This window comes from Aspergillus uvarum, assembly GCF_003184745.1.
Source record: "Aspergillus uvarum CBS 121591 unplaced genomic scaffold BO82scaffold_22, whole genome shotgun sequence".
In the NCBI taxonomy this organism is placed as follows: Eukaryota; Fungi; Ascomycota; class Eurotiomycetes; order Eurotiales; family Aspergillaceae; genus Aspergillus; species Aspergillus uvarum.
This window is the reverse complement of record NW_020291319.1, coordinates 159434-184342: the sequence shown is the minus strand read 5'-3', so window position 1 is coordinate 184342 and position 24909 is coordinate 159434. Positions and strand designations below refer to the sequence as shown.

General features: G+C 53.6%; 10 protein-coding genes across 10 annotated transcripts; 4 read left to right on the top strand and 6 right to left on the bottom strand.

Moving 5' to 3' along the window:
* Window positions 1–46: 46 nt before the first annotated feature.
* On the top strand, window positions 47–793 carry BO82DRAFT_401452 (uncharacterized protein; the record flags this gene model as incomplete). Its single annotated transcript, XM_025639257.1, has 1 exon — window positions 47–793. One exon carries the CDS (start codon window positions 47–49, stop codon window positions 791–793), a length of 747 nt encoding a protein of 248 aa, XP_025492661.1.
* A 1050-nt stretch (window positions 794–1843) lies between these two features.
* On the bottom strand, window positions 1844–5735 carry BO82DRAFT_401451 (DUF3433 domain-containing protein; the record flags this gene model as incomplete). Its single annotated transcript, XM_025639256.1, has 3 exons — window positions 1844–3690; window positions 3743–5623; window positions 5684–5735. 3 exons carry the CDS (start codon window positions 5733–5735, stop codon window positions 1844–1846), a joined length of 3780 nt encoding a protein of 1259 aa, XP_025492660.1.
* Window positions 5736–8768: 3033 nt separating this feature from the next.
* On the top strand, window positions 8769–10697 carry BO82DRAFT_401450 (sugar porter family MFS transporter; the record flags this gene model as incomplete). Its single annotated transcript, XM_025639255.1, has 5 exons — window positions 8769–9070; window positions 9139–9339; window positions 9405–9790; window positions 9841–10152; window positions 10234–10697. 5 exons carry the CDS (start codon window positions 8769–8771, stop codon window positions 10695–10697), a joined length of 1665 nt encoding a protein of 554 aa, XP_025492659.1.
* Window positions 10698–10943: 246 nt separating this feature from the next.
* BO82DRAFT_62149 (putative hydrolase) lies at window positions 10944–13618 on the bottom strand. Its single transcript, XM_025641396.1, has 7 exons — window positions 13174–13618; window positions 12904–13120; window positions 12663–12847; window positions 12198–12601; window positions 11802–12146; window positions 11587–11717; window positions 10944–11469 (listed from the first exon to the last, which is right to left on the bottom strand). The coding sequence occupies exons 1-7, from the start codon at window positions 13502–13504 to the stop codon at window positions 11181–11183; spliced, it is 1902 nt and encodes a 633-aa protein (XP_025492658.1). The 5' UTR covers window positions 13505–13618; the 3' UTR covers window positions 10944–11180.
* BO82DRAFT_62116 (uncharacterized protein) lies at window positions 13608–14492 on the bottom strand. The gene has a single exon (XM_025641394.1). The coding sequence runs from the start codon at window positions 14301–14303 to the stop codon at window positions 13734–13736; it is 570 nt and encodes a 189-aa protein (XP_025492657.1). The 5' UTR covers window positions 14304–14492; the 3' UTR covers window positions 13608–13733.
* Window positions 14493–15352, top strand: BO82DRAFT_62147 (uncharacterized protein). The gene has a single exon (XM_025641395.1). The coding sequence runs from the start codon at window positions 14683–14685 to the stop codon at window positions 15130–15132; it is 450 nt and encodes a 149-aa protein (XP_025492656.1). The 5' UTR covers window positions 14493–14682; the 3' UTR covers window positions 15133–15352.
* A 2040-nt stretch (window positions 15353–17392) lies between these two features.
* Window positions 17393–18924, top strand: BO82DRAFT_353692 (terpenoid synthase). The gene is made up of 4 exons (XM_025635028.1): window positions 17393–17903; window positions 17963–17994; window positions 18046–18293; window positions 18359–18924. The coding sequence occupies exons 1-4, from the start codon at window positions 17447–17449 to the stop codon at window positions 18777–18779; spliced, it is 1158 nt and encodes a 385-aa protein (XP_025492655.1). The 5' UTR covers window positions 17393–17446; the 3' UTR covers window positions 18780–18924.
* A 402-nt stretch (window positions 18925–19326) lies between these two features.
* On the bottom strand, window positions 19327–19998 carry BO82DRAFT_364177 (uncharacterized protein; the record flags this gene model as incomplete). Its single annotated transcript, XM_025636933.1, has 3 exons — window positions 19327–19668; window positions 19776–19856; window positions 19972–19998. 3 exons carry the CDS (start codon window positions 19996–19998, stop codon window positions 19327–19329), a joined length of 450 nt encoding a protein of 149 aa, XP_025492654.1.
* Window positions 19999–21140: 1142 nt separating this feature from the next.
* BO82DRAFT_431686 (acyl-CoA oxidase) lies at window positions 21141–23307 on the bottom strand (the record flags this gene model as incomplete). Its single annotated transcript, XM_025640726.1, has 2 exons — window positions 21141–23142; window positions 23216–23307. The coding sequence occupies 2 exons, from the start codon at window positions 23305–23307 to the stop codon at window positions 21141–21143; spliced, it is 2094 nt and encodes a 697-aa protein (XP_025492653.1).
* A 676-nt stretch (window positions 23308–23983) lies between these two features.
* On the bottom strand, window positions 23984–24578 carry BO82DRAFT_281744 (kinase-like protein; the record flags this gene model as incomplete). The annotated part of the gene is made up of 2 exons (XM_025631345.1): window positions 23984–24366; window positions 24422–24578. Coding segments are annotated over 2 exons (540 nt in total), but the record flags the coding sequence as incomplete, so codon positions are not given.
* Between the last annotated feature and the right edge of the window lie 331 nt (window positions 24579–24909).

The following is a 24909-nucleotide window of genomic DNA, read 5'->3' as shown; positions in this document are numbered from 1 at the left end:
AAATCGAGCACCGGAGAACAGGATTTGGTCAATCTCTCACCCCAAAATGGACCAATCCATTGCGCCGCCCGGTAAGGGTGCAGCAACGGTGGACGCTGAGGACGCTGAGGACGCAAACTTCGCTGGCCGTCGATCCGGCCGCCCCCATCCATGCATTGGCAGCCTTATGCATCTGACCCGGTATAGGGCTGACCATTGGCTCGCACCCTGGGTCAGGCCAACCAGCCAGAAACACTCAGCCTCCAGCGCAGTTCTGCTTACTGACTTCTTGTCGCTTTGCTTCGCCTTGTGGTGCGTCTCCTCGCACGCTGGGGCGAACAGCGTCCGTCTGGCGGAAACGGGTGTTCTTTCCCTGCTGCCAATCAACACCCGGCGATGTGACAGATCACCCAGCATGATGCCAGCCTGCATCGATAGACCCTCGATAATCTGCACCCTCGCTGCAGGCGGCCCCATCCCGCTACGCCAATCGGCAGGGCTGGCCATCGCCACGGGCACCGGCGGACGACCAACAAGGCAACTCGTGAGTTCGCCCGATCGCGTCTCGCTACTCGTCGGCCGAGTACTGCTCACTAATGATTCTGCATTATCTGACTCATTTGCTGTCAAGGAAAGGCTGCACTCACGTAAGATGGTCGAGTCAAAGCCACGCCTCGTGGCGATTTGTGCAGAGTTGGGGATGGCAAGTGACCGAGTCCATCGGAGGGATCCGACGCTGGCGGGGGCCGACGACGACCATGTCCGGAGACGAAGACTTCAGCCAGCGATGGTTGGCCTGAACCGCGTATCTTAAACGATGGGGAGCGCGACAGTGGGAATCGGAGGACATTTTTGATCCACTTGGAGTGACTCTGGAATCTACTCGTGCCGGGGGTAATAGGGGCGTGCGCCAGATCGAAGCATTTCTCCAATCGGTAGGCACTCGCCTCGTCGCAGCTCAACATATCTTCTTCATTCGGGTAGTAAGAAGTGAGTCAACGGGGTGTTAACATGGTATCAGGGGATAGACTCCGGAAAAGTCAGGAAAAAATAGGAAAGAGGAATGCGTATCCAGAACATCGCTGGCGATACGGACAACCGAGTGCAGCCTTTCTTTCTGGCCGGAGGAATACTCAGCTCAAGGTGGATACAATGACCCCTTCCAAGCAAATCATAGGAAGAAGGAAGATCACAGCAGAGTATGGTAGCTTCTCCCCTCGTAGCTCTCCATGCTATCGCTGGGACTGCGAATCCCAAGTCCTCAGGGCCCTGGTGTCGGGGTTCTGATTACTGCGTCATTCCAGCGCTCAAACAGAGCTCCGGGTTATAGAAAACATGTTTTTAGAAAAATAGCTCTTTTTTCCGATTGTCACAACCAGTAAGGCCGCATTGAGCCGGAAGATACGCTCGCCGCCTGCCTGTGATTATTCGCAGTGTAAAACTGGGCTTGTTACGGTCGCGTTGACAGGAAACTGTGGATAGAATGTTGTCTGCGAGGTGGGAGGTGCTGTCAGGAAAGAGGTGTAGGGGAGGAGAATTCCATTGTTTATTGATAAACAGGAAAGGCAGGGTAGCTTAACCTCCGCTTCACTGTGATCGAGGTAATTGACCTCTACTCTTCCATTCACTACAAAAACTACAACAGTGTAAGGCGGTGAATACCCTCATCCCACCTCGGCACACGGATCAAGAATGTATCGTAACCAATATCCCTATAGAAACAGATCTATGTACAAATCCAAACTCCAATCTATGTGACTGCAAACCCAATCAAATCCTGATCCCATCACCCATGCTAGCCATCCCACCCGATCCAATGCTAATACTGTTACATCATTAATTGTTCATTACATCTTGCATATATTCATGATTCCGGCCGAGCAGGAGGCGTCTCCGGCTCGCCCATCGGCTGCAGCTCGATCACCTCGGCCCCCTTCGCCTCCTCTCCGGTACGTTCGCCCCCCGCCGCAGGAGGCTTGTCCTCAACCACCAGCGGCTCCTCATCCACCGCGTACCGCAACCGCCCGTCGTCCTGCAGGAACGTCCGAAAGGCATACCGCTTGTTCAGCCGCGTGGTATGCTCCCGCCGCTGCGAGTTGGGCATCGCGTACGTGTTGGTGAAATCGCCCAACATGCGACTATTGGCGATCCACGGGATGATCGCCCCGATCGACCGGGGCATGCGTGGGCCCCGGAACCGTCCCCGTCGTGTGCCAAAAACCACTAGTACCATCACCGTGTCCAATGCGATGAGGATGAGCGCAATGGCGAGCGACGGCACGGACGGGACCATGGCCCACGTGTTCGAGATCACCGTCCCGTTGGCGGCGGGACGGAGCTCTATCAATGGCAAAAGGTACATGTTTCGCCACACCGAGAAGTAGGTGGTGTAGACCCATTGATACACCTCTTTGGAATGCTCCATCAAAGCCTCCACCTGTAGAGGTAGAACATGCGCCTGACTCTGTTTGTACAGCCGAGCCACCAAGAACCCGGCCCAATCGTACGAGGACACATAAGACCCGTTGTGCCCCGGTTCTTCCCCAACAAAGCTCTGCGGGATCGCCGCAAAGATCTTGTTGAACTGCCCCATGGCCGCGGTGGCGTTGTCGTACATGGCACCAGAAGTGACGGATGTCCCGTCAATCGGGTCGACATCGGATATTTGACCGCGTTGGTCAAATGTCACGCTGAAATTTTGCATTTGCACCTTCGGCTCGCAGTGAAGAGCGATGGTATTCTCGGTGGTGTAAGCTGACGCAGCGGTGTAGTTCCATCGGCCGACCACGATGAACGTCGACTCCTGACACTCGTCGCGGTCGGAAGAAGCCGAGGGCGAGAGAAAATGGATCGAAAGCGCAATGGCTTCGTGGGGTCGCGTCAAGCCAGTCATGTTCACCGTGCACTCTCGGCTCGCATTGTTGAAGGGATGATACATCCAATACTGGGTGTGGCCGGTCTGGTGCATGCTCTCTTTCACGTTCAAGGAGACACAATCGAGTTCGGCGCCAATTCCAAGCGTGGTAGCACCATACATCACATCGGGATTTGGGTCGGTGTTCCTGATCGGGAGGAAGGTGTAATTGGCCGCCATCCACGACAATAACGGGACCCCGCTGGAGACACTAGTCTGAATCAGGTCGAACTCGGTGAAGTCGGCTGAGAAGTCGGTTTGTCGGAAGTGCGAGTGGCTGTAGTTGGCGTATAACGATTTGGAAGGAAGAAACGAGGTGGTGAGTTCTTGATTGAAAAGACCACCGGCGACCACGGTCAACACCACATTGGCAATGCAGGTGAAGGACACCAATCCCAGAAGAACATGGCGATCCTGAATGGCTTTCAGGAACACGGCCCAAGGGTTCTGAGATCCGTAATTCAACGACAACGACGACTGGGCCGTGGCCATGCCGCGTTGAAGATGGACCCAGGGTTCCAGAATGCTGATGTTACGCAGAATAGAATTGCAAAGGGCACCGACCGAGGAGGCAACCACCGACGGTAGGAACGAAAGGATGACCTGCAGGAAGCTTGAGCCGGACTGGGTTAGATGCTGGAAGCTGCCGTCATGCGCCAAGGACGCAACCGTCAGTCCCATGATGGTGATGATTGCAGCTAGAAACAGAAATTCGACAATGAAGATCGGGACGACAAGGAAGTGGGGCATGGGGTCGACGCGCGTCCGGGTTTGATAAGGCAATATCACTGGTGAGCCTGCACGAGAGTCAGCAAAGTTCGGTCCCTATTGAAATTCAGGGCAGCCTACCATCCGCCGAGACAATTCCTAAACGTGGACCTTCCGGACCCTGCTGCCATTGGAGGCGACAGGTGTTCAGAATCTGGCGTAATTGGCGCGTGGAGAACTGATGAAACTCCGTCTGAGGATCGGCCAAGATGTTGGTCGGCCCAAACACATCAGTCAGCATACTGCACATGGCCCCAATGGAGCCGGGATCACTCTGCAAGATATTCGGCCGGGATTGATAGAAATAGATCAAGCAGACGGCGAGCACAATTCCACAGGCCAGTAATATCTCCGAGCACCAAGCGGCAAAAGTGACCACCGATATCGTGACCTGGGTTGAGAATCGCAAGGCGGGCACGCTGGTCGGTTCCTGGTCGGGGTTGAAGAGCCGAGCGAAGGTGAGCACAAACGTCTGAACTACGCCTCGCGTCACTTTTGATTCAAACTCGTCGGGACTCATCACGGTCGATGCATCCAATACCAGCAGCGGTTCCAAGTCACGCACGTTTTGACTGATCACGGGTAGTTCCGTCACGGTCGTGTCGCCGCTCGTCTGATTATTGTCAATGAATAGCATGTCTCCCGTGTACGGGGCACGTTGGGCCAGCAGTCCTTGGAAAGCGTTGATATTGAATAATTGGTCGGACAAGGCGGTTTCGGTGTCGGGAAAGACGGTGACATTGGTGATCGAACTGTTCGCGTGCATACTGAGTCGCGCGGTGGCTTGGCGGTAATCGATCTTGCAGGCGAAAATCGTTGCTGTAGAGGTGAACTCGGAACCCATTTCGCTGATGCTGTAAGCGCCGACCTCGGTGGCATTGACTGAGAGAACGATGCCATACAGGTCGTAGGGGTTGTCGCAACCACGGGCAGTGAATGCGGAACTCATATCCGCAGAGTGGTGTGACCGGTTGGGCCAGACAGGCTCCCAGTAACGAATCTGCAGATAATCGGTGTTGTCGAAGTAAATATTCTTGTAGTGAAAGTCCAAGATGCAGCCGTTGTCGGTCCCGTTGATATCCGGCAGTTTGACATCGGTCACGTTCCACGAGACAGCCGGTGGGTACGTCGAGTTATCGTTCACGGACACGGACAGGTGGTTGTCAATCATGACATCGCGACAGGATAGCTGCGCCCAGTAGATGGTCTCATTCAAGGTCCATACGGTATTCTCCTGCCGGTCTGCGAGGCTGATTTCGATCGGGGCCACGGCGTAATTCGACGAGCGGGAATCGCGCAGTTGTGTGTTGGTGGTCAGAACAGAGGCGAGTGTTGTGTTCGGGCTGCTTTCCTGCGAGAACATCCACTCGGCCTGATGGTCGAGATCCAACAAGTGGGGCCATGTTTTCATGTCGTCGTCGTCGAGCATGTTGATCTCCCGGAGTTCGAGGAGAGTACTCTGCAAGGCGGGAAGGAACATACGAATGAGCACGGTGGTGACGGAAACCAGAAAGACGATCCAATGGCGGCGCCGGGCCGACGTCAGAGGGGTGAGGAACGACTGGCCGAAGTTGTAGTTGATGAAGAGAACCGACGCGGGGGCACCCTCTGGTCGAGCGACCTGGAAATAGGGCTCCAAGCGCAAAACATCGTAGTCAATAAAGGTCCAGAGGGTCACGAGGGCCAAGGCGGCGATGATGGGCAGGTAGTTGTAGGCGAAGGACTGCAGGCTGGAGACATTGTCGGTGTCGGAGAAGAAGACCAGTCCCCCATATTGTTGACAATATCGCCGCAGAACCTCCAACGTTATCAACGAAGCGAACATCACGGCGGTGATCAGGGTGAGAAACATGGGGCGCAAGGCCATGGGCCGCCATGCCCCCAGAGGGGTGGTTGGCGGGAGCGGTTGTCCATCGGGCGAGGTTTGGCGCGATCGGAGGAAGGGCGGGAGACGATGACGGTCTGCAGGCGAGATTAGCGATAAGCAACCATCGAGGTTAGGTTCCGAGGAGCAGCACGCACTGATGACAGGCAGCCAGAAATGATAGAGTTTCTTTTCCAGGCGCCTGAACATACTTGATGAGGCAGGCTCTGGAGAAGGCCGGGGAGAGGGCGATGGGGATGGGGGGAAGGGCGGCGGACGGTCATCACCCGACGGAAGATTGTTCATGGACGACACGACAGAAGCTGACGAAGCCAAGAGACGGGATCATCGCTGAGGGTGGGTGGGGGGGATGGCGGACGAAAATCGCATGACGGCGGACGGAACGATCACCGTGCAGGCGATAGAGGGATAGATAGATAGGAAGAGGGGAGGAGGATTGAGAGGAGGACAGGAACGGAAGGGCGGAGGAGGAGGAGGCGGAGGCGGCGGAAGACGAAGACAACGATTGAAAGTAGTACAGTACAGTACAAGGATGCGGAAAGAAAAGAGTGTGTGAGAGGGGGAGGAAGGGAGGGAAGAGAAGAGAGAGAGAGAGAGAGAGAGAGAGAGAGAGAGAGAGAGAATGTGTGCAGGAGAGAGGGACAGTGAGTGAGCAAGTGAGCGAGTGAGAGTGAGAGTGGAAGAGATGGAGGGATGGAGTAAGAGAGGATGACGATCGAGGTGCAAGTCAGTGGGTGATGGGAAACTTGGCAAGCGATTCCTGATTTACCAAGAATGAAGGGAGGGCGGCCTTAGGTTGCTCGTCCTCATAGGGTTAGATCGCACGGCAACACACAGCCAGCAGCCAATGAGAGTGTCGGGGACTCTCGAAGAGCGCGGAAAGGGTCAGGCACTAAACCCAATTGAACTCTCCCGGGCGCGACTTTCGGCCTCCCCATTAGGACTAGTCCGGAGTCAGTTCTAAGCCCTCCGGCTTAAGGAGCTTGCGGAACTTACGACTACAGTAGGATGATAATAAGCATAGTATACCTACTGCTGCTACTACTGGAGCTATTCCTGAATTGAAGAGACTATTCAAAGTCGGTCGCGTTGTGTGTCGCTCATCCAGGCTGGTTTTTAACTCCCCGTTTGTCTTGGCCCAGCTCAGCCACATCACCACGGCAGATATACCACAGTATGTTTCGAAGCCCCGCTTCCACCGTACTCCACGAAATGTCGAGTTATGTTCTCAGCTAACTGACTGCTTCAACAGCACTCAAACCGCACTCATCAGCATCAAAAATGTCAACCGTGCTCCATGATCAATACCTAGGCAAGTCATCGCCCACATTTTGAGCAATAGTCTTGGCGATAACTGCCAAGACCATTGGGTAAGATGGCTGCAGTGGCTTGACGATCGATGCGTCTGGCCTCGTCGTCTGACTCCATCCCAAAACGCAGTTTGTGGCGTGGTTTGGGCACCGTAAGTGGCGTGAGCTAGTCCAGTGAGAAACTCTGCTGGTGGTTTCAGACTGGTGTTTTGCTTCTTTGCGGGAGCGCATCGCTGTTGACAAGTCGGATAACTACAAGAGACAGCCAGACGCCGATTAGTGCTTGTGATAGCAGTTCCTTATAGGCGGCGAGCTGGGACAGCCAAATACTATAACTTGCCAAGAGCAACCACCGGAGCGACATGTGATCCATCACTCGACGGAGGGTTTCTCGTCAATCCAAAAGACCCCGGTCCAGTTGACATTTGGACTATCCGGGGTGCTCGCTTGGAGCGGTCGTTTAAGGTGCTTACAGGCAGTCAGAAGATAGCACACCCCGTCCAGTAGAATCCATACAGGACATGAATATGTTGGTGGTCAAGACAAGCTCGGCGACCGAAGGTTGGTGCTGTCCGCAGCCCGGCCAGCCACTGACAGCCCTCACCGAGAGCTTATGCCGGTCGGAGTCATCCAGTGTCGGTGAAAAGAGCAAAGCTCTTGCTATATTATAGACAGTTATGCACCAATCCACAGGTCCAAGCGATGCATGGCTACTGGGTGCAGTATCGAGTCAGAAGACGTCGCTGCTCCCCCATCCCTCAACCAAGCCATGTGATCTGGCGCGTGTTTGTGAAGCTGGCCGGCTATCGGCACGACACGTTGCGAGAGAGAGGTGCGGTGGTACAGCAGCAGGAGGAGGGTGAGACTACGTATGCCCAGCATCTCCCCCAGCCGGGTTTACCGGGTTGCTGCAGTGATGTGCAACGTGAATGCCCTTTGGAGTTGGGATCGGATATTATTGCAATCAGTAGCGATAATGGGAAGCTCAACTGGACGGGATAATGAGCTACGGTGGTTGACTTCTCACTGATCACTTATATCAACTAATATGCAGATACCCAGTCATTTACCAGTGTCAGTGTCAGGGTTGTGATTGTATACTTGGTAACTTAGGACTCCCAATGCGGGGAAGAAGACTAAGAGTCGGTCGGCTGGGGCCGTCTTGCCCCGATCGGGGCTGAGCCTTCAGCCATCCGCCGACCCAAAGCTTGCATAGGCGATTAAGCATTGGGCGCTTTCCCCGCCCGCCCGCTATGGAGCAAGCAAGAGTGGACTTTTCCTGGAGAAGACACGCGTCAAAAATCCGGGGAAGATCCCCTTCTATACTCACCGGTTTCTTCGGAAATTTCTCAGACGACGGGGGTCTGTTTCAGCTGGTTGTACGATTCAATCCCCCAACTGCTTAGGGTTTCACAACAGGATCCTCCCCGATACTGCCATCATCCCAGTCACTGTACAGTACTGTACTGTACACTCTCGGTGGCAGTCCCTTTTACTTTCCAGCTCGAGCCTGATCTGGTCCTGTTCAAGGCTAGCTGCTTCCCCCGGACCAGGATTCCGATCCCTCTTCGGTATCGCTCTCAAACTCACGTCACCGCAGAGGACTGGGGACCCAATCAGCCCACGGACAGGCGATGGTACCGTAGCGCCGTAGAAAGTTCCTGGGGCGTGGCACGATGGCCTAAAACTCTACGGACTGCGGGGTTTAAGGTTGGCAGTAGATGTGTGAATCATGGGGAAGGAAGAGGTGAGGAACAAGTGAGGAGTGAATGACAGGCACCTGACAGTCGGACACTATTTTAAGGGAGCTGAGCCCATGGCTTCCCTCTTGGTCCCTCGGTCTTCTTCCTTTTCTCCCCTCGTGTTTCCATCTTTTCTTTCCACACAGTCACTCCCTCAACATCCACCCATCATGCTGGTTGGCAACATTTACGTGATTGCGGGTGTCTCCGTCGTTGGTGGCGCCCTCTTTGGCTTCGATATCTCTTCCTTGTCTGCCCAACTCAATGAGAACTCCTACAAATGCTACTTCAACCAGGGTCCGCAGGGACCTCCCTTCACCGACGACGAGGACTGTTCGGGTCCGACCTCCTTGAACCAAGGTGGCATCACTGCTGCCATGGCAGCTGGCTCTTGGCTGGGCGCCTTGATCTCCGGTCCGCTGTCAGATCGGATTGGACGAAAGACCTCCATCATGGTTGGCTGTGTTATCTGGTGAGTGTGTGCTCTCCGGTAGGATATCATCATTCTTTTCACACTAATCATAAGTCAATGGTTCGCAGGTTGATCGGATCGATTATCATCTGTGCGTCCCAGAACATCGGCATGCTAGTGGTGGGCCGCATCATCAACGGCTTGTCGGTCGGTATCGAATCGGCCCAGGTTCCGGTCTACATCAGCGAACTGTCTCCCCCCTCGAAGCGTGGTCGGTTCGTCGGCATGCAACAGTGGGCCATCACATGGGGAATCTTGATAATGTTCTAGTAAGTCCCGGCGACTCTCACTCAACAGTCCTCCGCCTAGGCCCCTTCGCTCACAGATGTGTTAGTATCTCGTACGGATGCTCCTACATCGGAGGACAGAAGTCCTACAACTACAGCACCGCCTCGTGGCGTGTTCCATGGGGCTTGCAGATGCTCCCGGCCGTGTTCTTGCTAGGAGGGATGCTGGTGCTGCCCGAGTCACCTCGCTGGCTGGCACGAAAGGATCGGTGGGAGGAATGCCATCGCGTCCTGGCGTTGGTTCATGCCAAAGGCGACTTGCATCATCCGTTCGTCGCCCTGGAGATGCAGAACATTCGCGATATGTGTGAGCTTGAGCGACAGTACAAGAACGTCACCTATTTGGATTTATTCAAGCCGCAAATGCTGAACCGGACCCTGATCGGCTTGTTCACGCAGATCTGGTCGCAGCTAACGGGCATGAACGTGATGAGTATGTAGGACCTCGTGATGGCAGTCTGCCTTGGCTGATCGTGTCAATAGTGTATTACATCACCTATCTCTTCTCCATGGCCGGCTATACGGGCAATTCTACTCTCCTGGCCTCGTCCATTCAGTACATCATCAATGTGCTGATGACTCTCCCAGCTCTGATCTGGATGGATCGTTGGGGTCGAAGGCTTCCCTTGCTGGTGGGGTCGGCTTTGATGGCGATCTGGATGTATACGAATGCGGGTATTATGGCCGTGCATGGGGAGGTGGTTCCGGGTGGGATTGACGGTGTTGCGGCGGAATCGATGCGTCTGCACGGGGCGGCGGCCAGGGGGTTGATTGCCTGCACCTACTTGTTCGTTGGTACGTACGAGTATTTACTATTCCTGCCATGCTCAACCCCACATGATAGATCTAATCTCATCTAACCCCCGTCTCCGTTAGCTTCATACGCCCCCACCCTCGGCCCCGTTTCGTGGACATACCCGCCCGAGCTCTTCCCGCTCCGTCTCCGTGGGAAGGGTGTTGCTCTATCAACCTCGGGCAACTGGGCGTTCAACACCGCACTGGGACTGTTCACTCCGACTGCCTTTGCCAATATCCGCTGGAAGACGTACATCATCTTTGGCGTCTTCAACACCGCCATGTTCATCCACTTCTACTTCATTTTCCCCGAGACCGCCGGAAAGACCCTGGAAGAGACGGAGGCCATGTTTGAAGACCCCAATGGCATCAAGTATCTCGGGACTCCAGCCTGGAAGACCAGGGTCAAGACCAGTGCGGTCCGGGAGATGGAGCGCGGCCATGTTGATCTGGAGTCGAAGATCGCGCCGGGCCACTCTCACACCGAGCACACCGAGACGGTCACAGCTGGTGAAAAGCGGGCGGAGGAACGAGCGGAGGTTTGAACGCGACATAGCAGGATTGACCTAGTATTGAAAGTGGGATTGCCGATATCGAAAGGGGATGACAGGCTGGCTAGAATCTTGTGACTAGTCCAGGGCTATTGTATCTCAAGCTTTTATTGTCGCATGGCTGACGACCTTGCCGATAATACCGTAATCTCTATGAATGAAGCCGGCCATGCGTGCTCGTGGCTTATGAGCCAGTTGATACTACGCCACAGGAGATGTATCTTTCTTCTGAAGGTGAAGTTGTTCCTCCTTGTACTTCGGAGTGTTGGCTACAGATACCGATCTGTTTCATAAACTTAACACCGTATTTAATTGATGGTATATGCTATGCAAAATTCTCAGACAATATGCAGTATGCTATGCCAAAAGCAACGTCATCCTCCGCTACACCTAAGAAGGAAACGCACCGCGCGCGAAGCAGGTGTTCTCGTCCTGCGAGTCCACCCCCATCTTCCCTTTCTTAACTCCCACCCCTGATCAGGATTTCCTCCTCGCAGCAGCAGCAGCCTCATACAGCCCCCGAATATCATCCCGCCACTGTCGCTCGTCGACACGCTTCACGCGGCGATCGTAGGTCATCAGCCCGTTGACCTCGCCCTCGACGTCGGTCGTCTGCGTCCACACGCCCGCGCTGCACGCGTACCGGCGCACCTGGTCCTGCAGCTCGGTCAGCAGCGCATGGCTGCGGTAGTTCCAGGCGGCGAGGTCGAGGTCCATCTCGTAGGTTTGGTTGATTGCTTGGATTGCGGTGGGGTTGTTCCAGAGGCTATCGCTGGTTAGCTAGATGGGATTGTGGGGCTGGGTGTGCCTGGGGAAGGGGGATATAGGGTGCTGGGTGGGAACGGATGGGTATTTGGGAAGATGGGGGGAAAGGAAAACGTACTGCTCGATCGAGACGTTATGTCCCAGTCCGCCGAATTCGCCCTGGATCGCGATCCGGGTGGGGTCGTAGGGGGTCGAGTCGATGGAGTAGAAGGGGGTGCCGCATTGGGGGTTCGCGTAGTGGTGGTTATCCTTGCATTCAGCCATGTCAGCTCGATTGCTCTGGTTGGAAGGGGTACGGGGAGGAGGGGGATGGAAAAAGTAGGGCACACGTACGTGGAAATCCCCGGCGCCGTGATCATGCCATCCCGAAGTGGAATCAACCAGCCGCGTCGGATCGAGTTTTGTGACGCGCTCCGTCAGCGAGAATTCCGGGTAGTACGAGGTGATCTGCCCCCAGCCTTCGTTGTAGATTACCCAGGCGAAGATGCTGGGGTAGCTTTTCAGCTGGTGGATCATCAGCTCGAGCTGGCGGGCGAATTCCTGCTGCTGGGCTTCGTCCGGGAGGATGTTCGCGCCGCTGGCGTCGTTCTCGAGCGGGCGGAGCGATGGCATGTCTTGGATGACGAGGAGGCCGAGCTCGTCGCAGGCGCGGTAGTACAGGGCTGGTTCGAGTTTGATCTGTTGCGATTAGTGTCTGTTAAGGGGCTGGGTGGGTAAGGGTAGGCTCACGTGTTTGCGGACCATGTTGAAGCCCAGATCCTTCAGCACGCGCAGATCATACTCCATGGCTTCGCGGTTCGGCGGCGTGTACAGCCCGTCGGGCCAGTAGCCCTGGTCCAGCGTGCCAAATAGAAAAGTGAAGTTGCCGTTCACCAGCGGCCGCTCGATGCCGTCGACCTCGCCCCGCGAGATGGTCCGGAAACCCAGGTAGCTTGCGACTGTGTCCTCGCCTAGGGTCACGGTCACGTTGTACAGGTTGGGCGAGTCGGGAGACCAGAGCTTGGGATTGGTGATGTTGAATTGGAACGGCTGGTCGGAGGTGCCGTTACTCGACCCGATCTCCGAGTCGCCCTCGTGGATGGTGATGTGCACGGAGGTGCTGTTGCCGGTGGCGCTGTGGACGGTGGCGTTGACTGGTTTGGTGGTTAGTGTACAGTGGATCGAGTAGGGCTTGTAGCGCAGATAGCCGCTTACCTTGTCCGTGCATGTCGCCGCTCAAGTCCAGCTGCGTGATGTAGTTGGCGGGCGCGGACTCAATCCAGACGCTCTGCCAGATTCCACTGCAGGGGGTGTAAAAGATGTGGCTGGGGACCAGGTGCTGTTTGCCGATGGGGATAACATAGTCGTCGCTGTCGGTCGGGTCATGGACATAGACCAGGCTGTAGGAATCCTGTTAGCTGAGATAGGTCGAGGGCTGCAGCTGCGATCTACATACAGCTCATTGTTCGTCGTCGCATTGACAAACGGTGTGATGTCCACCGTGAATTCGAAGTAACCTCCCCGGTTGAAACCCGCTTGCTGTCCATTCACAAAGACAGTCGCTTCATAGTCTACGGCCCCGAAGTTCAACAACGTGTTCTGTCCACTCCATGAACTTGGGACGGTGAAGTTGGTGCGAAACCAAGAGTAGAACGCTGACTCTGCTTGGATGCCTACAACAATCGAATCAGCTTCTGTGCTCTGAAGTTGAATTGCTTCAACCTACCCGACAATCCGCTCTCGAGACAAGACGGAATCAACACTTCTTGAGCAAGGGCCTGCCCGAATGGCGGACTTTGCACCGCATCCAGACTCGTGGCCGCCTGATACTGCCAGATCCCATTCAGATTCTTCCAGTCCGACCGCTGTCGTTGCGGTCGAGGATACTCCGGCCAGGGGTTGGTGCCCACCTGGTCGGTCCAATTTGTCGTCAACGGCGGCTGCTTCACCGCATACTTGGTCGTCTGTCGCGTGGAAAGGTGCTGGATGCTTCCAATACTCCGTGCAAGAGACTCGGAAGCTAGCAGGGGAATAAGCCAGGTGGAAACCCAATGCATGACGGCCGTTAATGTTCAGCACACAAAGGACGCAATCAAGGTGCAGCAAAGTATCCTCCCCAGGACATGAATCCACCCTGGGGTATTTATCCTCTTCGACTGTCTACGTGAGATTCATGTTGGGGGCAAAGCAGCAAGTGCCGAAAGGGCCTGAGCCAGCAGACACTACACCATGTCATCGCTCTTGCGACCCACTCTGGCCAGCATGATTGTCATGGCAGCCCCCCGATCAGAGGGACCACAGAAGCCCTGACCTTGAGCAGCCGCTGGACACACAGGAGTAGGGTCTTGGAGTGCTCCACCGGCCATCACTTGATCGCTTGGCAACCCAATGTCGTGGGGCGAGGGGGACTCGGCGAGATGCCCTGGGTGATGAACCGGCCCGAATAGTTGACAGACATGTCGCGTCGGGTGTCCAAGCCGACTGGATCGCCGCCTGCCATTTTTGAGGACTTCGAAGCCGTACTCTTCTCTCCAGTGTCCAAATATCCTTCTCCACCGATGGATGGATGACTCTTGGTGAGAGACTCTGAAGGTCAAAATCACTGCATCGGGCCCTGAGTGCTGACTCAGCTGAGCCACCCAATGAGCGTCGCGGATCACGAAGCAGGTTTGGCACGGATGGGGTCTTCGGACGGGGCTGCATGAACGGATTGTCAATCACTGATCTCATCCTTCCACCTCTCAAGTTTGGGTGCAGTGAATTTGCCTTCTGACCCCTTTCTGGGTTCCCTGGTGGTGTTGGGCACTTTCTACTCCGTACCTGCACCCCTGTTCCAGGGGCATGTCCCTTGTCCATGGTTTAGTTATTCTTCCCCGCCGATTCCAGCCCGTCGCCCTTGCCTTTTGTTTCTGTACAAATGCTGACTCGCAAAGTAACGTGGCCAGCGATTTCTCCTATCAAACTCCTACCCCGCATATCGCGCAGGAATGCTGCCTAGGATGGGCTTCAGGACGAAAGCCTCACCGAGACTACGAAAAGTGGGACTCAAAAGGAATACTGCATCATTGCATCAGCCAAGATCCCGAGCGATGATTTCATTAGGTTCGGGGTCGGAGGGTTTGCTCGGCCATGCACCAGCCTGGTTGTCGCCCGGTTATTCAGCCCTGCCAAGGTGCATGTAAGTGATACCCCATGTCAGGTGGCTCAGACGGATGTGAGTGTGTTGTTCTCGTTCATGCATACATCACTAATTCTGCAATTCTGGTCTCTGGTCTCGACTCCGAGGCTGTTGTGGGGTGACGTGACCGACCGGTCATTTTTCCCTTGGTCGCAAAAACAACAATTGACAGTCTGGAAATCGAGGGTCGATCGATTGATGACCCGCTGTCTGTTGGCTGTCATTCCATTTGTTGGGTGTCGATGGATGGATGCAATGCGGATGGGGGCTGCGAGGGTCGGTGGTGATCACGGGATGGACACCGGAGGACTCGGAAAAGTCCCTGACTCCATGCAAGTACAATGTCCACTTGCACTTTTTGATAACTGCGATACGCTGCCACTTGGATATTCGATACTGCTTGTCAAGTGGCGCAAGATCTTAATCCCGGCCAACGGTTATTGGAAAACCAGTTGCGGTCTCAATTTCTGGCGTGGCGTTCTCACCCCCACATTTCCCCAGGAGTGAGTCTTGTCCGCCGTAGGCAAGGCCACCACGTCCTGCATCCAGTGACAATGAATCTAGTCACTCAAGAAGGTATGTACTGACTACTCCAGGACTCATTATTGATGTTTCCTGTCGGTCGGTCGGTCGCCGATGCGGGTGTCAACCTCTCCCAGGCAATGTGCAGCCATGGCTTCTCAAATAATGGATTTCCCGAGTGTCTCGAGTTTTGGAACGCAGTCTACCATGCCACGGCCGCCTTTTTGCACTGGCTGGTTGGCCATTCACCTTTGTTGATCACATTGCCCAGCCTGTCGCCAGTCGGCATTGGCCACATCCCAACAGCGCGGTTTCTCGATTATCTCGGGTTGGGAGGCTCGGTCGGCTGCTATCTTGGTCGCGTTTTGATTATCATCAAACTGCCAGAGCTTCTCATCCACTCAAGAACAAAATTCGCTTGTCGCATTAGGCGGGTGTGATCTTCTGATGGAGAACCGACGCTTTGTGATGGAGATCGGTCGGACGAAAGACTCCTAACTCGCAGGCGCAATCTACCCTAGTGATTGTCAGCACCAGGGATAAACGAGATGCAAACCCGCCGTTGAGGACCTCGATATCTATGCTTTGGATTGTACTTGACGTTGACGTATTGTGGTGACAGAAAGCAACACTGTAACCCGTCTCACAGATCATAGCACTAAGCGCCATGACTTAGGGCCATGCCCCAGCATTTCATGCCAGCTGTGAGTGAGTCGTCAGGATAGCCTTTCTACGTCTTTCAGCGATTGATCCAGCTCTTATCAAGGGTCATCAATGCTAGCGGTAGTGCAGGTAGCGAACGGATAGCACTGCATAAATGCAAGATGGGGAATTCCGTCACTTGTGTCGCGCTAGGCACGTATTTTCAAGTCGTTCGACAGACAGAAATAGAGAATCATCATCTAGTGCGGGTCGAACGGTTCGTCCGTATCTAGTAGCACATCAAAACGAGGATTGATTGGGGCTTCATATGACACATCCGAGGAATCTTCATTTTCGCAAGATGCTGAAGGAGGCCGAGGTTGTCCAGCTGCAACAGGAAAGTCTAAGAAGTGATATGATCCCCCAATCTCCATCTCAACTCGATCGTATGTAGTACCAGATCGGTTGAGGTAGCGTATCGTGCGAGGTCATAAATCCAGACACAGTTTTCAGCTGCTTGGTTACGCCGACACCGCACGGTTTCTATCGGGGCTATCCTTGCCGACGGTGGCGAAGACCGCCAATCCGGGCAAAATAAGCACGCGATGATCGTTGACAACTCCTAGACCCATGGGTCAGAACACGGATATCCAGAACAAGTGTGTTTGCGTTAGAACCATAGTTGATAAGACAGGAGGGGCTGAGGAAACAGGGGCCATAGCGCGGACATGGGCCAAGGCAAACACCGGTTCAGCAAGCCAGGATCTTCCTCCCACAGATCCATCAGCCAGCCTTGAGATGAAGTAACAACAACTTGAAAGAGAAAAGGTGTTTGCCACAGATCCTAGGTCAAGGATAATTGGTCGGGTATTATCTCCCCAGTGATAAACCCGCAGGTTTCATGCGGTCAGCACAAAAACTACTTTAGCCTCTACGGGGTTGGCCGGCCCCGAGCCCTACTGGCTTGCGGCACGTGGTGATCGCTTCGAATTTCCATCTCATCGGTCTAATCTGCCTACCCAGTACTGTCTGCGGCGTGAAGGTAACGCTTTGACAAGCTTCGGTGGCAAATTGTGGATCTCTAATTTAGACTGCTTCAGACCAAGGAGAGAACAGTCTGTACTCTGGATCTCACTATCAATAACTATCGGGTCCGGAGATTATGAAATCGCGTCTCCGCCAGTTGTTTTTGTATCTTCGGAGAGGTCAAAAGACACATCCTGCGGGGTAGAGTAGGGAAGCGACTGAGCGAAATGACTGAAGGACATCTACACCCCCTGACCTCTCTGCTCAAACTAGTCAGACCGACGAACCCTGGACCGGTATAGCTTGCAATGCTTTGTGTTGAGGCAGGACATGATAGCCGATGGATTCTGCCCGGACTTCAGCTACTATCCCACACATCACGGCATAAACCGCTAGCCTGACTTATCCATAATCACTAGTTCAGCTTTCAACGCTGAACATATCGCAAACCTAAACGGCAGAAACCAAAGCCACCGGACATCGGCGAGTCCGCCACCTTGTAGTCAGCTTCTCTGTGTAACATGTTCGACCAGTATTTAGGCCATGCGATGCCTCTGTAGCTCTCAGCAGCCGAGCAGCAGATCCAGACGCTAGGCATCACTCCACTTCCCTTGCAACTTTCCAGATAAGCATGATGACACCCCAGCCACTGCGACCGATCTCCTACCGAAATGATCCCCTGGGTGCGATCAGTTGTCCTGCCTTAGTCCATTCTGAGTACGACTTTCTGTCGACCGGCATCCCGAACGAAAATGTCCAAAGACCAAACTCCGTCACAATTGACCCGGTCGCATTACACCTTCCTTGGAGAAGCTCCTTCCCTGCGGCGCGGCAGTGCAGGTTCTGGAGCGAGGCCGAGAATGCCGGAAAGACACTCCTCCAACAGATCAAGCGGATCAACCGTGCGAATAGTACCAAGGGCGGATCTATTGAGCCCGAGGCGGATGAAGCGGAGATAGAGCTCTCGAGCAAGGAGGTGGAGCGGATCGTGAACGCGTCGAGTGCGGCCGTGTATATGAACCCTAATTGTTCTTCCGAGGAGATCGAGATTATCTCGCAGCTCAACCTGATACTCTGGATCCATGATGGTATGGCTCGCGGTACATCTTTCGGCACAGATTTTAGTTGCTGACATCCTGTCTGGCAGATATCCTGGAGTCGTCAGATTCACCGCACGAGGTAATTTTGCAAACATTGCATGCGATTAAGGAGGCTAACATCCGATATCAGAGTGCAACCATCATCGAGAAAGTGACGGCGAGCTGGGCCGGAATTCTTGCCCATCCACACAAATACGCTGCAGACTCCTCCGATATGTTCATTCGTCTGGCTCAACGGATGCTGTGCATTAGTGGTCAAGGAGAAGGGCTTATTCGGGGATATTTAACGTGGATGGCGTTCATGCGGTCAACAATGCGAGACCAGTTCACCTCCCTCAGAGATTATCTTGACTACCGGGCAGTTGATATCGGACGAGAGTAAGTGCCCTGTATCCTCACGTCGCGCTCAGAAATCGATAACTGACTTCATTCTCTCCGCACAGCTATATCCTGGCCGCCGTGAAGTTCGGTAATAAAGTCCACCTCTCACCAGCTGAGGAGTCACCGCTAGCCCCGTTAATCGGATTGGCCATGGATCACATCATTATGACCAACGACCTTTTCTCCTACGACAAGGAGCGACGCGACTCGGAGACTTGTGCGAACGCGGTGCGATATTTGGAGCAGGTCCTCGCCATTGACGCGCGTTCCGCTAAGACCGTCATCAGCAGCCTTCTCACGCAGACGGAAGGTCAAATGCATGCAGAGCTGGAGAGTTTGCGTCGCGCGGACGCGCTGAGTGAGGCGCAAATCCGGTGCGCACGGGGAGTGATCGAAGCAGCGGCGGGGAATGTGGTATTCTCCATCACAACGCGGAGATACAGCCCTATCGGGGCTGCCCAGGCCAGTGGGATGAAAGGTTGAGAACCGAGGAGTTCTGTTTCATAGAAGATGATTGAACATAATATCAATAGACCATCATTCACCGTGGAAAACTCTCTCCGATGCCCAAGCCCGCTGGACGCGGGGATGGTACGGGTAAAGACAGGCAGTTATCTCCGGATACGGAGGGCACTGGCGGGAACGGGGATAGGGGGCGGGCCCGCAATATTTCCAAAACTAGCCAGTTATACTGGTTATACACCTATAAACGGGGCGGGCTTTATCAGCTGGACCTGGGAAATGTCGAGTTTGTCAAATTCAGTTACAAGGGATGGTTGAACATGCAGTACACTATCCCTGCAGATGATGAACATGGTCATTGGTGGACACATCGCCAAAAGCCATAATGTGTAAGCTAAGGTATCTTGCCCGTAACCGAAAAGGACAAGAAAAACTATGCCCGTACTCCCACATGGTTGCGCGTGCAGATATAAGTCCCCGATACTCCCCTACTCCACCTCGCACAACTTGAACTTATTGCTTACACCTCCGGGATGACACATGGTGCCCATATACTTATACTCCTCGTTTACCACCACTCGATAAAGACCCACTGTCGGCTCGCCCTCTGTCCGAAGAAAATTAGCCTCGCTGATTGTGTGCTTTGGGGTTGCGAATGATCGAAAAACGGAAGAAAGAGGGACGACTCATTGCCAGAGTAGACGCCACCAGAGGTAAAAGGGTACTCATACGGGTTACTAGTTGAGACAAAGAGCTTCTCGTGGTTCTCATACCGTTCCGGGTACTTGTTGTATCCTTTGCGGTTTTTCGCCCTGGCTTCCTCTACCATCAGGGCTTCTTTGGTTGCACCATTGATTTCATCTCTGGTGAACTTCTGACCACCGCAGTTGACCGGTACTGGGTATGGTGGCTGAACACAGTTGATAATGTAGGCGACAAAATGACACGCAGGAGATATGATTGCTACTCCCCGCCGTCCCATGTAGTGGTAAATCCAAAACAGCCGCCACGACGTACCCTATAAGTGGAAAGAGGAGAATGACTGAGACGGTGATATAAGAGAGTCCGTAATACGCTCGGAGCTTGAAGAGGTGAGCACTATTATCAGGACAGGGAGCACATGCTTATTTCTGGAAGTAGTGGCTAAGAATTTAAATGTCAGTATACCAGATCAACAGCAGCAGGACACAAAGCTGGGTTGGATTTGACCTACACCCGAAGCTGAATCATTTGCACCCATTATGAAAAAAACTCCAACAACACGCCATGATTTTCCATATGTTGGATTTGGGATGGTTCCAGTTCTGCCCCCAGGTTGCTGTATGACGGGGTGCTTCTATGACTTTCTAGGTTGGCCGTACTATAGAAAGCTATTGTTGTGATGATACCTCTTCATCCCGGCTTGCGTCACTAACTGATCTAGCTGTTGCTTCTGGCTTGAGGTTGTTGGCAGGCTGGTATTAAGCAGTATTGGCCATGGTGGTGCTGCCGGTCAGCAGATTGTTGAGTGAATGTAGTACACCTGTATTGAAGAGTGAAGAAAGCCAGCAGGCCTGATGTTCTGTAGTAAGCCATTGTATATACTAATAGGAGTATAAGATTATGTATACCGGATGTGACTGTAAACCCCTGACTCCACTCAATATGCAGGGATAGGTCAGTAAGTCAACTAAAACAGATACTTGACAGTGCATTGCGGCCGTCAATTCACTAAAAAAGGGTCTTTTTTAAAGAGCAACGCAACTCGGTGAGTGAGTCTCTGTTATTGGCATGTTGCGCTGAATAATGACCGGTCTTCAAGGTAGTGCTAACCGGCAAGCATCCAGGTCAAGTAGTTGTCACCCAACGCACCCAGCGACCTCAATCCTCGTTTTGTAATGCGGAAAGAATGGACGCACAAGTCGCAGAGGCTTGCTCCGATGGCAAGATCCTATTTGATAGTTAGGAAACCCTGTCAAGGTCATGGGTTGTCGGAGAATTCAGAGACTCACTCCATCCTGCGGCGCGTGTTTGCGCCCGGTTAGGAAAGTAACGTTTCTGCCTTAGGGCTAGCGGGTCCATACTGACCCACTGCAATAAGTTAGGATGGAAATAAGAATTATATTCTTAAACATAAGAGATGCCGACTTGTGACGTCTCCCAGCTCCTCATGATAATTCTTCTCTGACCCCGTTGTTGCAATTCCAGTCACTATCTTCAACTGTTACGCGCTATAATGGCAGAGCAAACCGAGAAGGAGCTCTCACACAGGTGGTATTTCAGCATAAGTTTCTTTCTAATCGCATCTTCAAAAGCAGGCCAAGACAAAAAACGTCGTGTTTGCATCACATAGATATGAACGGGAAAAATCTCCAAGCGCGATGGGATAATCTAACATGGCTCTCACAGTCGAGATTTGGTTCCCGATGTGATATCTCCTCGAAGAAACTCCCCGATCCCGCCCTCAATCGCCCATGCCTCCCTCGCTAAATCCTGCTGATTCACCGGCAATTGTTTGGTCCAGCTCATCAGTCTTTGATACACATTCCCATCACGACATCCCAGCGCGCTACAAAGACTCGCATCCGTGAAGTCCCAGGCGTCTGTCAAAGCGATGATATCAGGCAGCAGTGCCGCCAGAAGTTCGTCGATGCGCGCACGCATCTGCAGGAAGTGGTCGGCAGTCAAAATGTGGTCTTCGGCGAAGGAGGTAGAGGTGAACGATGGGCCAGGGTTGGTGATGGTCGTCAGAGCAAATAACTCCGTGAGGCGTGAGAGAACGGGGAGTAAGCTCGGCTGCGCCTGCCCGACGACTGCCACGCGACGTTGCATGAACTTCAGCACGAGGTACTCTATGTACGCATGTGCAGCGGGGAGAAGTCGTGTGAGGGATGCGTTCCATGCCTCAGCTGGGGACGAAGTGCGGGTTTGCTGTGAATAAAAGAAGTGTGCTGCAGATAGGAGTCGGTGGAAATGATGTTTGAAGATCTTAAGCAGTGTTGCTGGCTCTGAAAGCTGATCGCTTTCAGGCAGGAGGTGTGAAACCTCTTCCTTAACCTGCAGCCATTTCTGGTATCCGGAGAGAGACTCAGTCATGTCGCAGTCCAGCATCTTCCCTGCCTGAAGAACGCCAATCTGCTTGAACAGATAGCGCAGCGTCTGCTGCCACATAACATAGTTCTCGCCCTCAAAGGTCGCCGCTGCACAGGCCGTTGCGACCATCTCGGGGAGCCCCGAAATTACGAGGTATCCATGCCCTCCACACATCTTGCGCGCCTCCTCCGCCCCTGCAGCAACAGCCTGTGTGGCCCAGGCTTTCAGTCCAGCGCTGACCGCATGGATAGACGATAAGCGGCCGAGCTTTCCTTCTCTTTTTTCCTGCTGATATTCTTCGAAGCAGTCATCAAGCTCCTTTGAGGCAAAGAGGATAGCATACGCCTGGGAGATAAGAGTCAATAACCGTTGATGCTGCGTCTTGTACTCGAGAATGGCAACCTCCGGGACAGTAGGCTGAGAGAACATGAGAGCGCCCTGCTCACGCACCACTGCGTACCGCGTCGCGACGGTCAGCGGCTGCGCCAGCCCAAACGCTGCCCAGTGGATCACCACGCGCCGCACCTCCAGCATTGTCGCATAACTTTGTTTCGCCAAGTTCTCCGGGGCTCCTGCCTCATTCCGCACATAAGTTCCGTCCGGTAGCACCTGTGCGTGCGCCGCCAGCAGACTACTTCCTGGGACGCGGAGGAGATTGAAGTGTGCATAGCCATTGCACGTACCGTTATACGCCATCTTCAGGCCCAGGTCTCCCAACGTCACTCCTTTTATAGGTGTGGAGTCGGAAATATTGCGGATCTGGACCACAAACCAATGCACGCCATGGTCCACTCCCCTAGTCACCAGTCTTGCTGCGACCACTGCATGAGAGCAACTGAGCCCGAGACCCCCAGGCCAGCACTTCGTCGCGGTTACCGTCGGAGAATTGAGGACGAATTCTCCAGCGGCTGAGTCGAAGGTTGCCGTGGTTTCAATGCCACGGACGTGGCTACCGTGTCCCAGCTCTGTCTGCGCGTAGCAGCCGTTGATCTCCATGCGATCGATCAGGGGCAGCCAGTACCGTTTCTGTTCGGTGGTACCCTGTAGGTTGATCGTGCGGCGGAACATGAGGAAGTTCAAACCAAAGGGTGTGGCGTTGGTGAGTTGGCTGCGCTCGGTCAGGTTGACGAAACGGGTGTGGTTGTGCTGTAACATGTCGGTGACGATGGCGCGGCCGCGGCGCAGGCCTTCCAGGTATAGCTCCCTCCGGTTGAGGCCAGTGTGAAGGTGAGGAAGCTGCATGGTGTCGGTTATGCCTAGGGCTGATTCGACGCGAGCAAGGGCTGCACGACGGGAGGAGGTGTTCTCCTCTCTGTTCAAATAGTGCATTGGTTTAGGAGGCGCGTTTCGCGGGAAATGGTTCGGGGGCCTGTGTACCAACTTACCCGTCATGGATGATGTGCGTCAAGAGCGTTGGATCGAACGTAGACGCTTGACGAGCCTGCACCATCAAAGCCATCTGTCTATTTGGCGACATCGTGGGCACAGTGTTGAATGATGACTCCATCCTGTTCAACATCGATTCAGCTTCAAGGTATTCATATGGCCTATGGCATGAGGCAGGCACATATCAGCAGCACCTGCGCTGCAAATCAGACGTTGAGCGCAGAGATTGTGGCTTGTGGTGGGACATGTAGTGATTGGACTGCCCGAACAAGCATCAGTGTCGAGCCGAGGCAGTATTCACTGCGGTTTGTTCCAAAAGCAGCCTAGCTGGAATGTAGATGATCCTTCTCCAGCAATCAGAGCACAAAGTCTGGCATACTGGTCGGCCTGAACTAACTTGATCCAGTTAGGCTAGACACAGACTATTCACTGCCAAGGTCTTGGTTCCATGGCGCTGGGCCCATAGGCAGATCTGCTTTATCCATCAGCTGTAAGATCAAAGCAAACCTCCTCATAAAGAGTGTTATTTACACTGATGAGATAAGATTTGAATGGGAAAAGTTGTGGAATCACAGGCAACCAATCAACTGAGGTGACTAGCCTACTTCTCGAGAGACGAATCAGATGCAATTGGGTTAGAAAAAATATGTGCTGTTCACATCTTTTTCTGCTTTCCCATATAGATTGTGAATTCGTCATCTGAGATACAAGCACTTGACAGCTCTATCAAAGTACTGGGCACGTGTATACGAGATTGATAGAAGACATCATTCATTGTGAGGCTTATCCGCGGGCTTCTTTCGCAGCTTAAGTCCCTTCATCAACCACGGGTCCATCACAAGCTCCAGCGCCGTTGGACGGTCTGCAGGGTTCCATTGCAAGGCTCGCCGCAACCACCCCAAAAGCCCTTCGACATCCTCGCCATGAATATCGACGGCCAACCTCTTGAACGTTCGGTCGGGAATTGGGACCAAGTTCTTCCAGTTCCCGGCTTCATCCCAGAACACCCAGCTCATGTCCATCTTCTTAAGGAACTCCGGCGGTGGAGTCTCAAGCAAGGCAACAAGTTCTGCGATATGAGCCCCGTCGTCAAAGATGCCATCTATGACTTTACCCTCAATGATGGTGTTCGGGCTGACTAGATCCCATGCTTTCCGACTTCTGTCAGTATTCATATGAGACAAAGGAGGTATTAGTGAAGTGACTTACCACCATGGCAACACTCCAGACATCAACTTTGTAATCCCATTTTGATTTCAGGATGACTTCAGGAGCGCGATAGTAGTCGGGCATGATACTCTCGCAATGATACTCGTCATTAAAGCGGGCCTCTCCTAAATCACTAAGAAGAGGGAGACCGTCTCGGTATGTCGAGAATTGTGGAGAAAAGGGATGATTCTGGTTGGTGAGGAAGTTGAGCACAGCGATTGGATCAACGTAGGACGCGAGTATGAAGAACAAATAGCCCAAAGATTTCGCATGGTCAGTCGCCCAAAGCCAGAAGCCTCTGATAAGTCAAGTTTGCATTGATTAGATGGCCCAGCAAGAATAAATGTTGAAAGATCTAGGGGCAATGTGAAGGTTGTTGAAAGCGGCATTGAGGATGATCGCTGAGGCGGCTATTTGTGTCACATGACATGGTTATTATCACATGACGAGGCGCTGTCACACAGAATGGCATAGCAACTGCTTG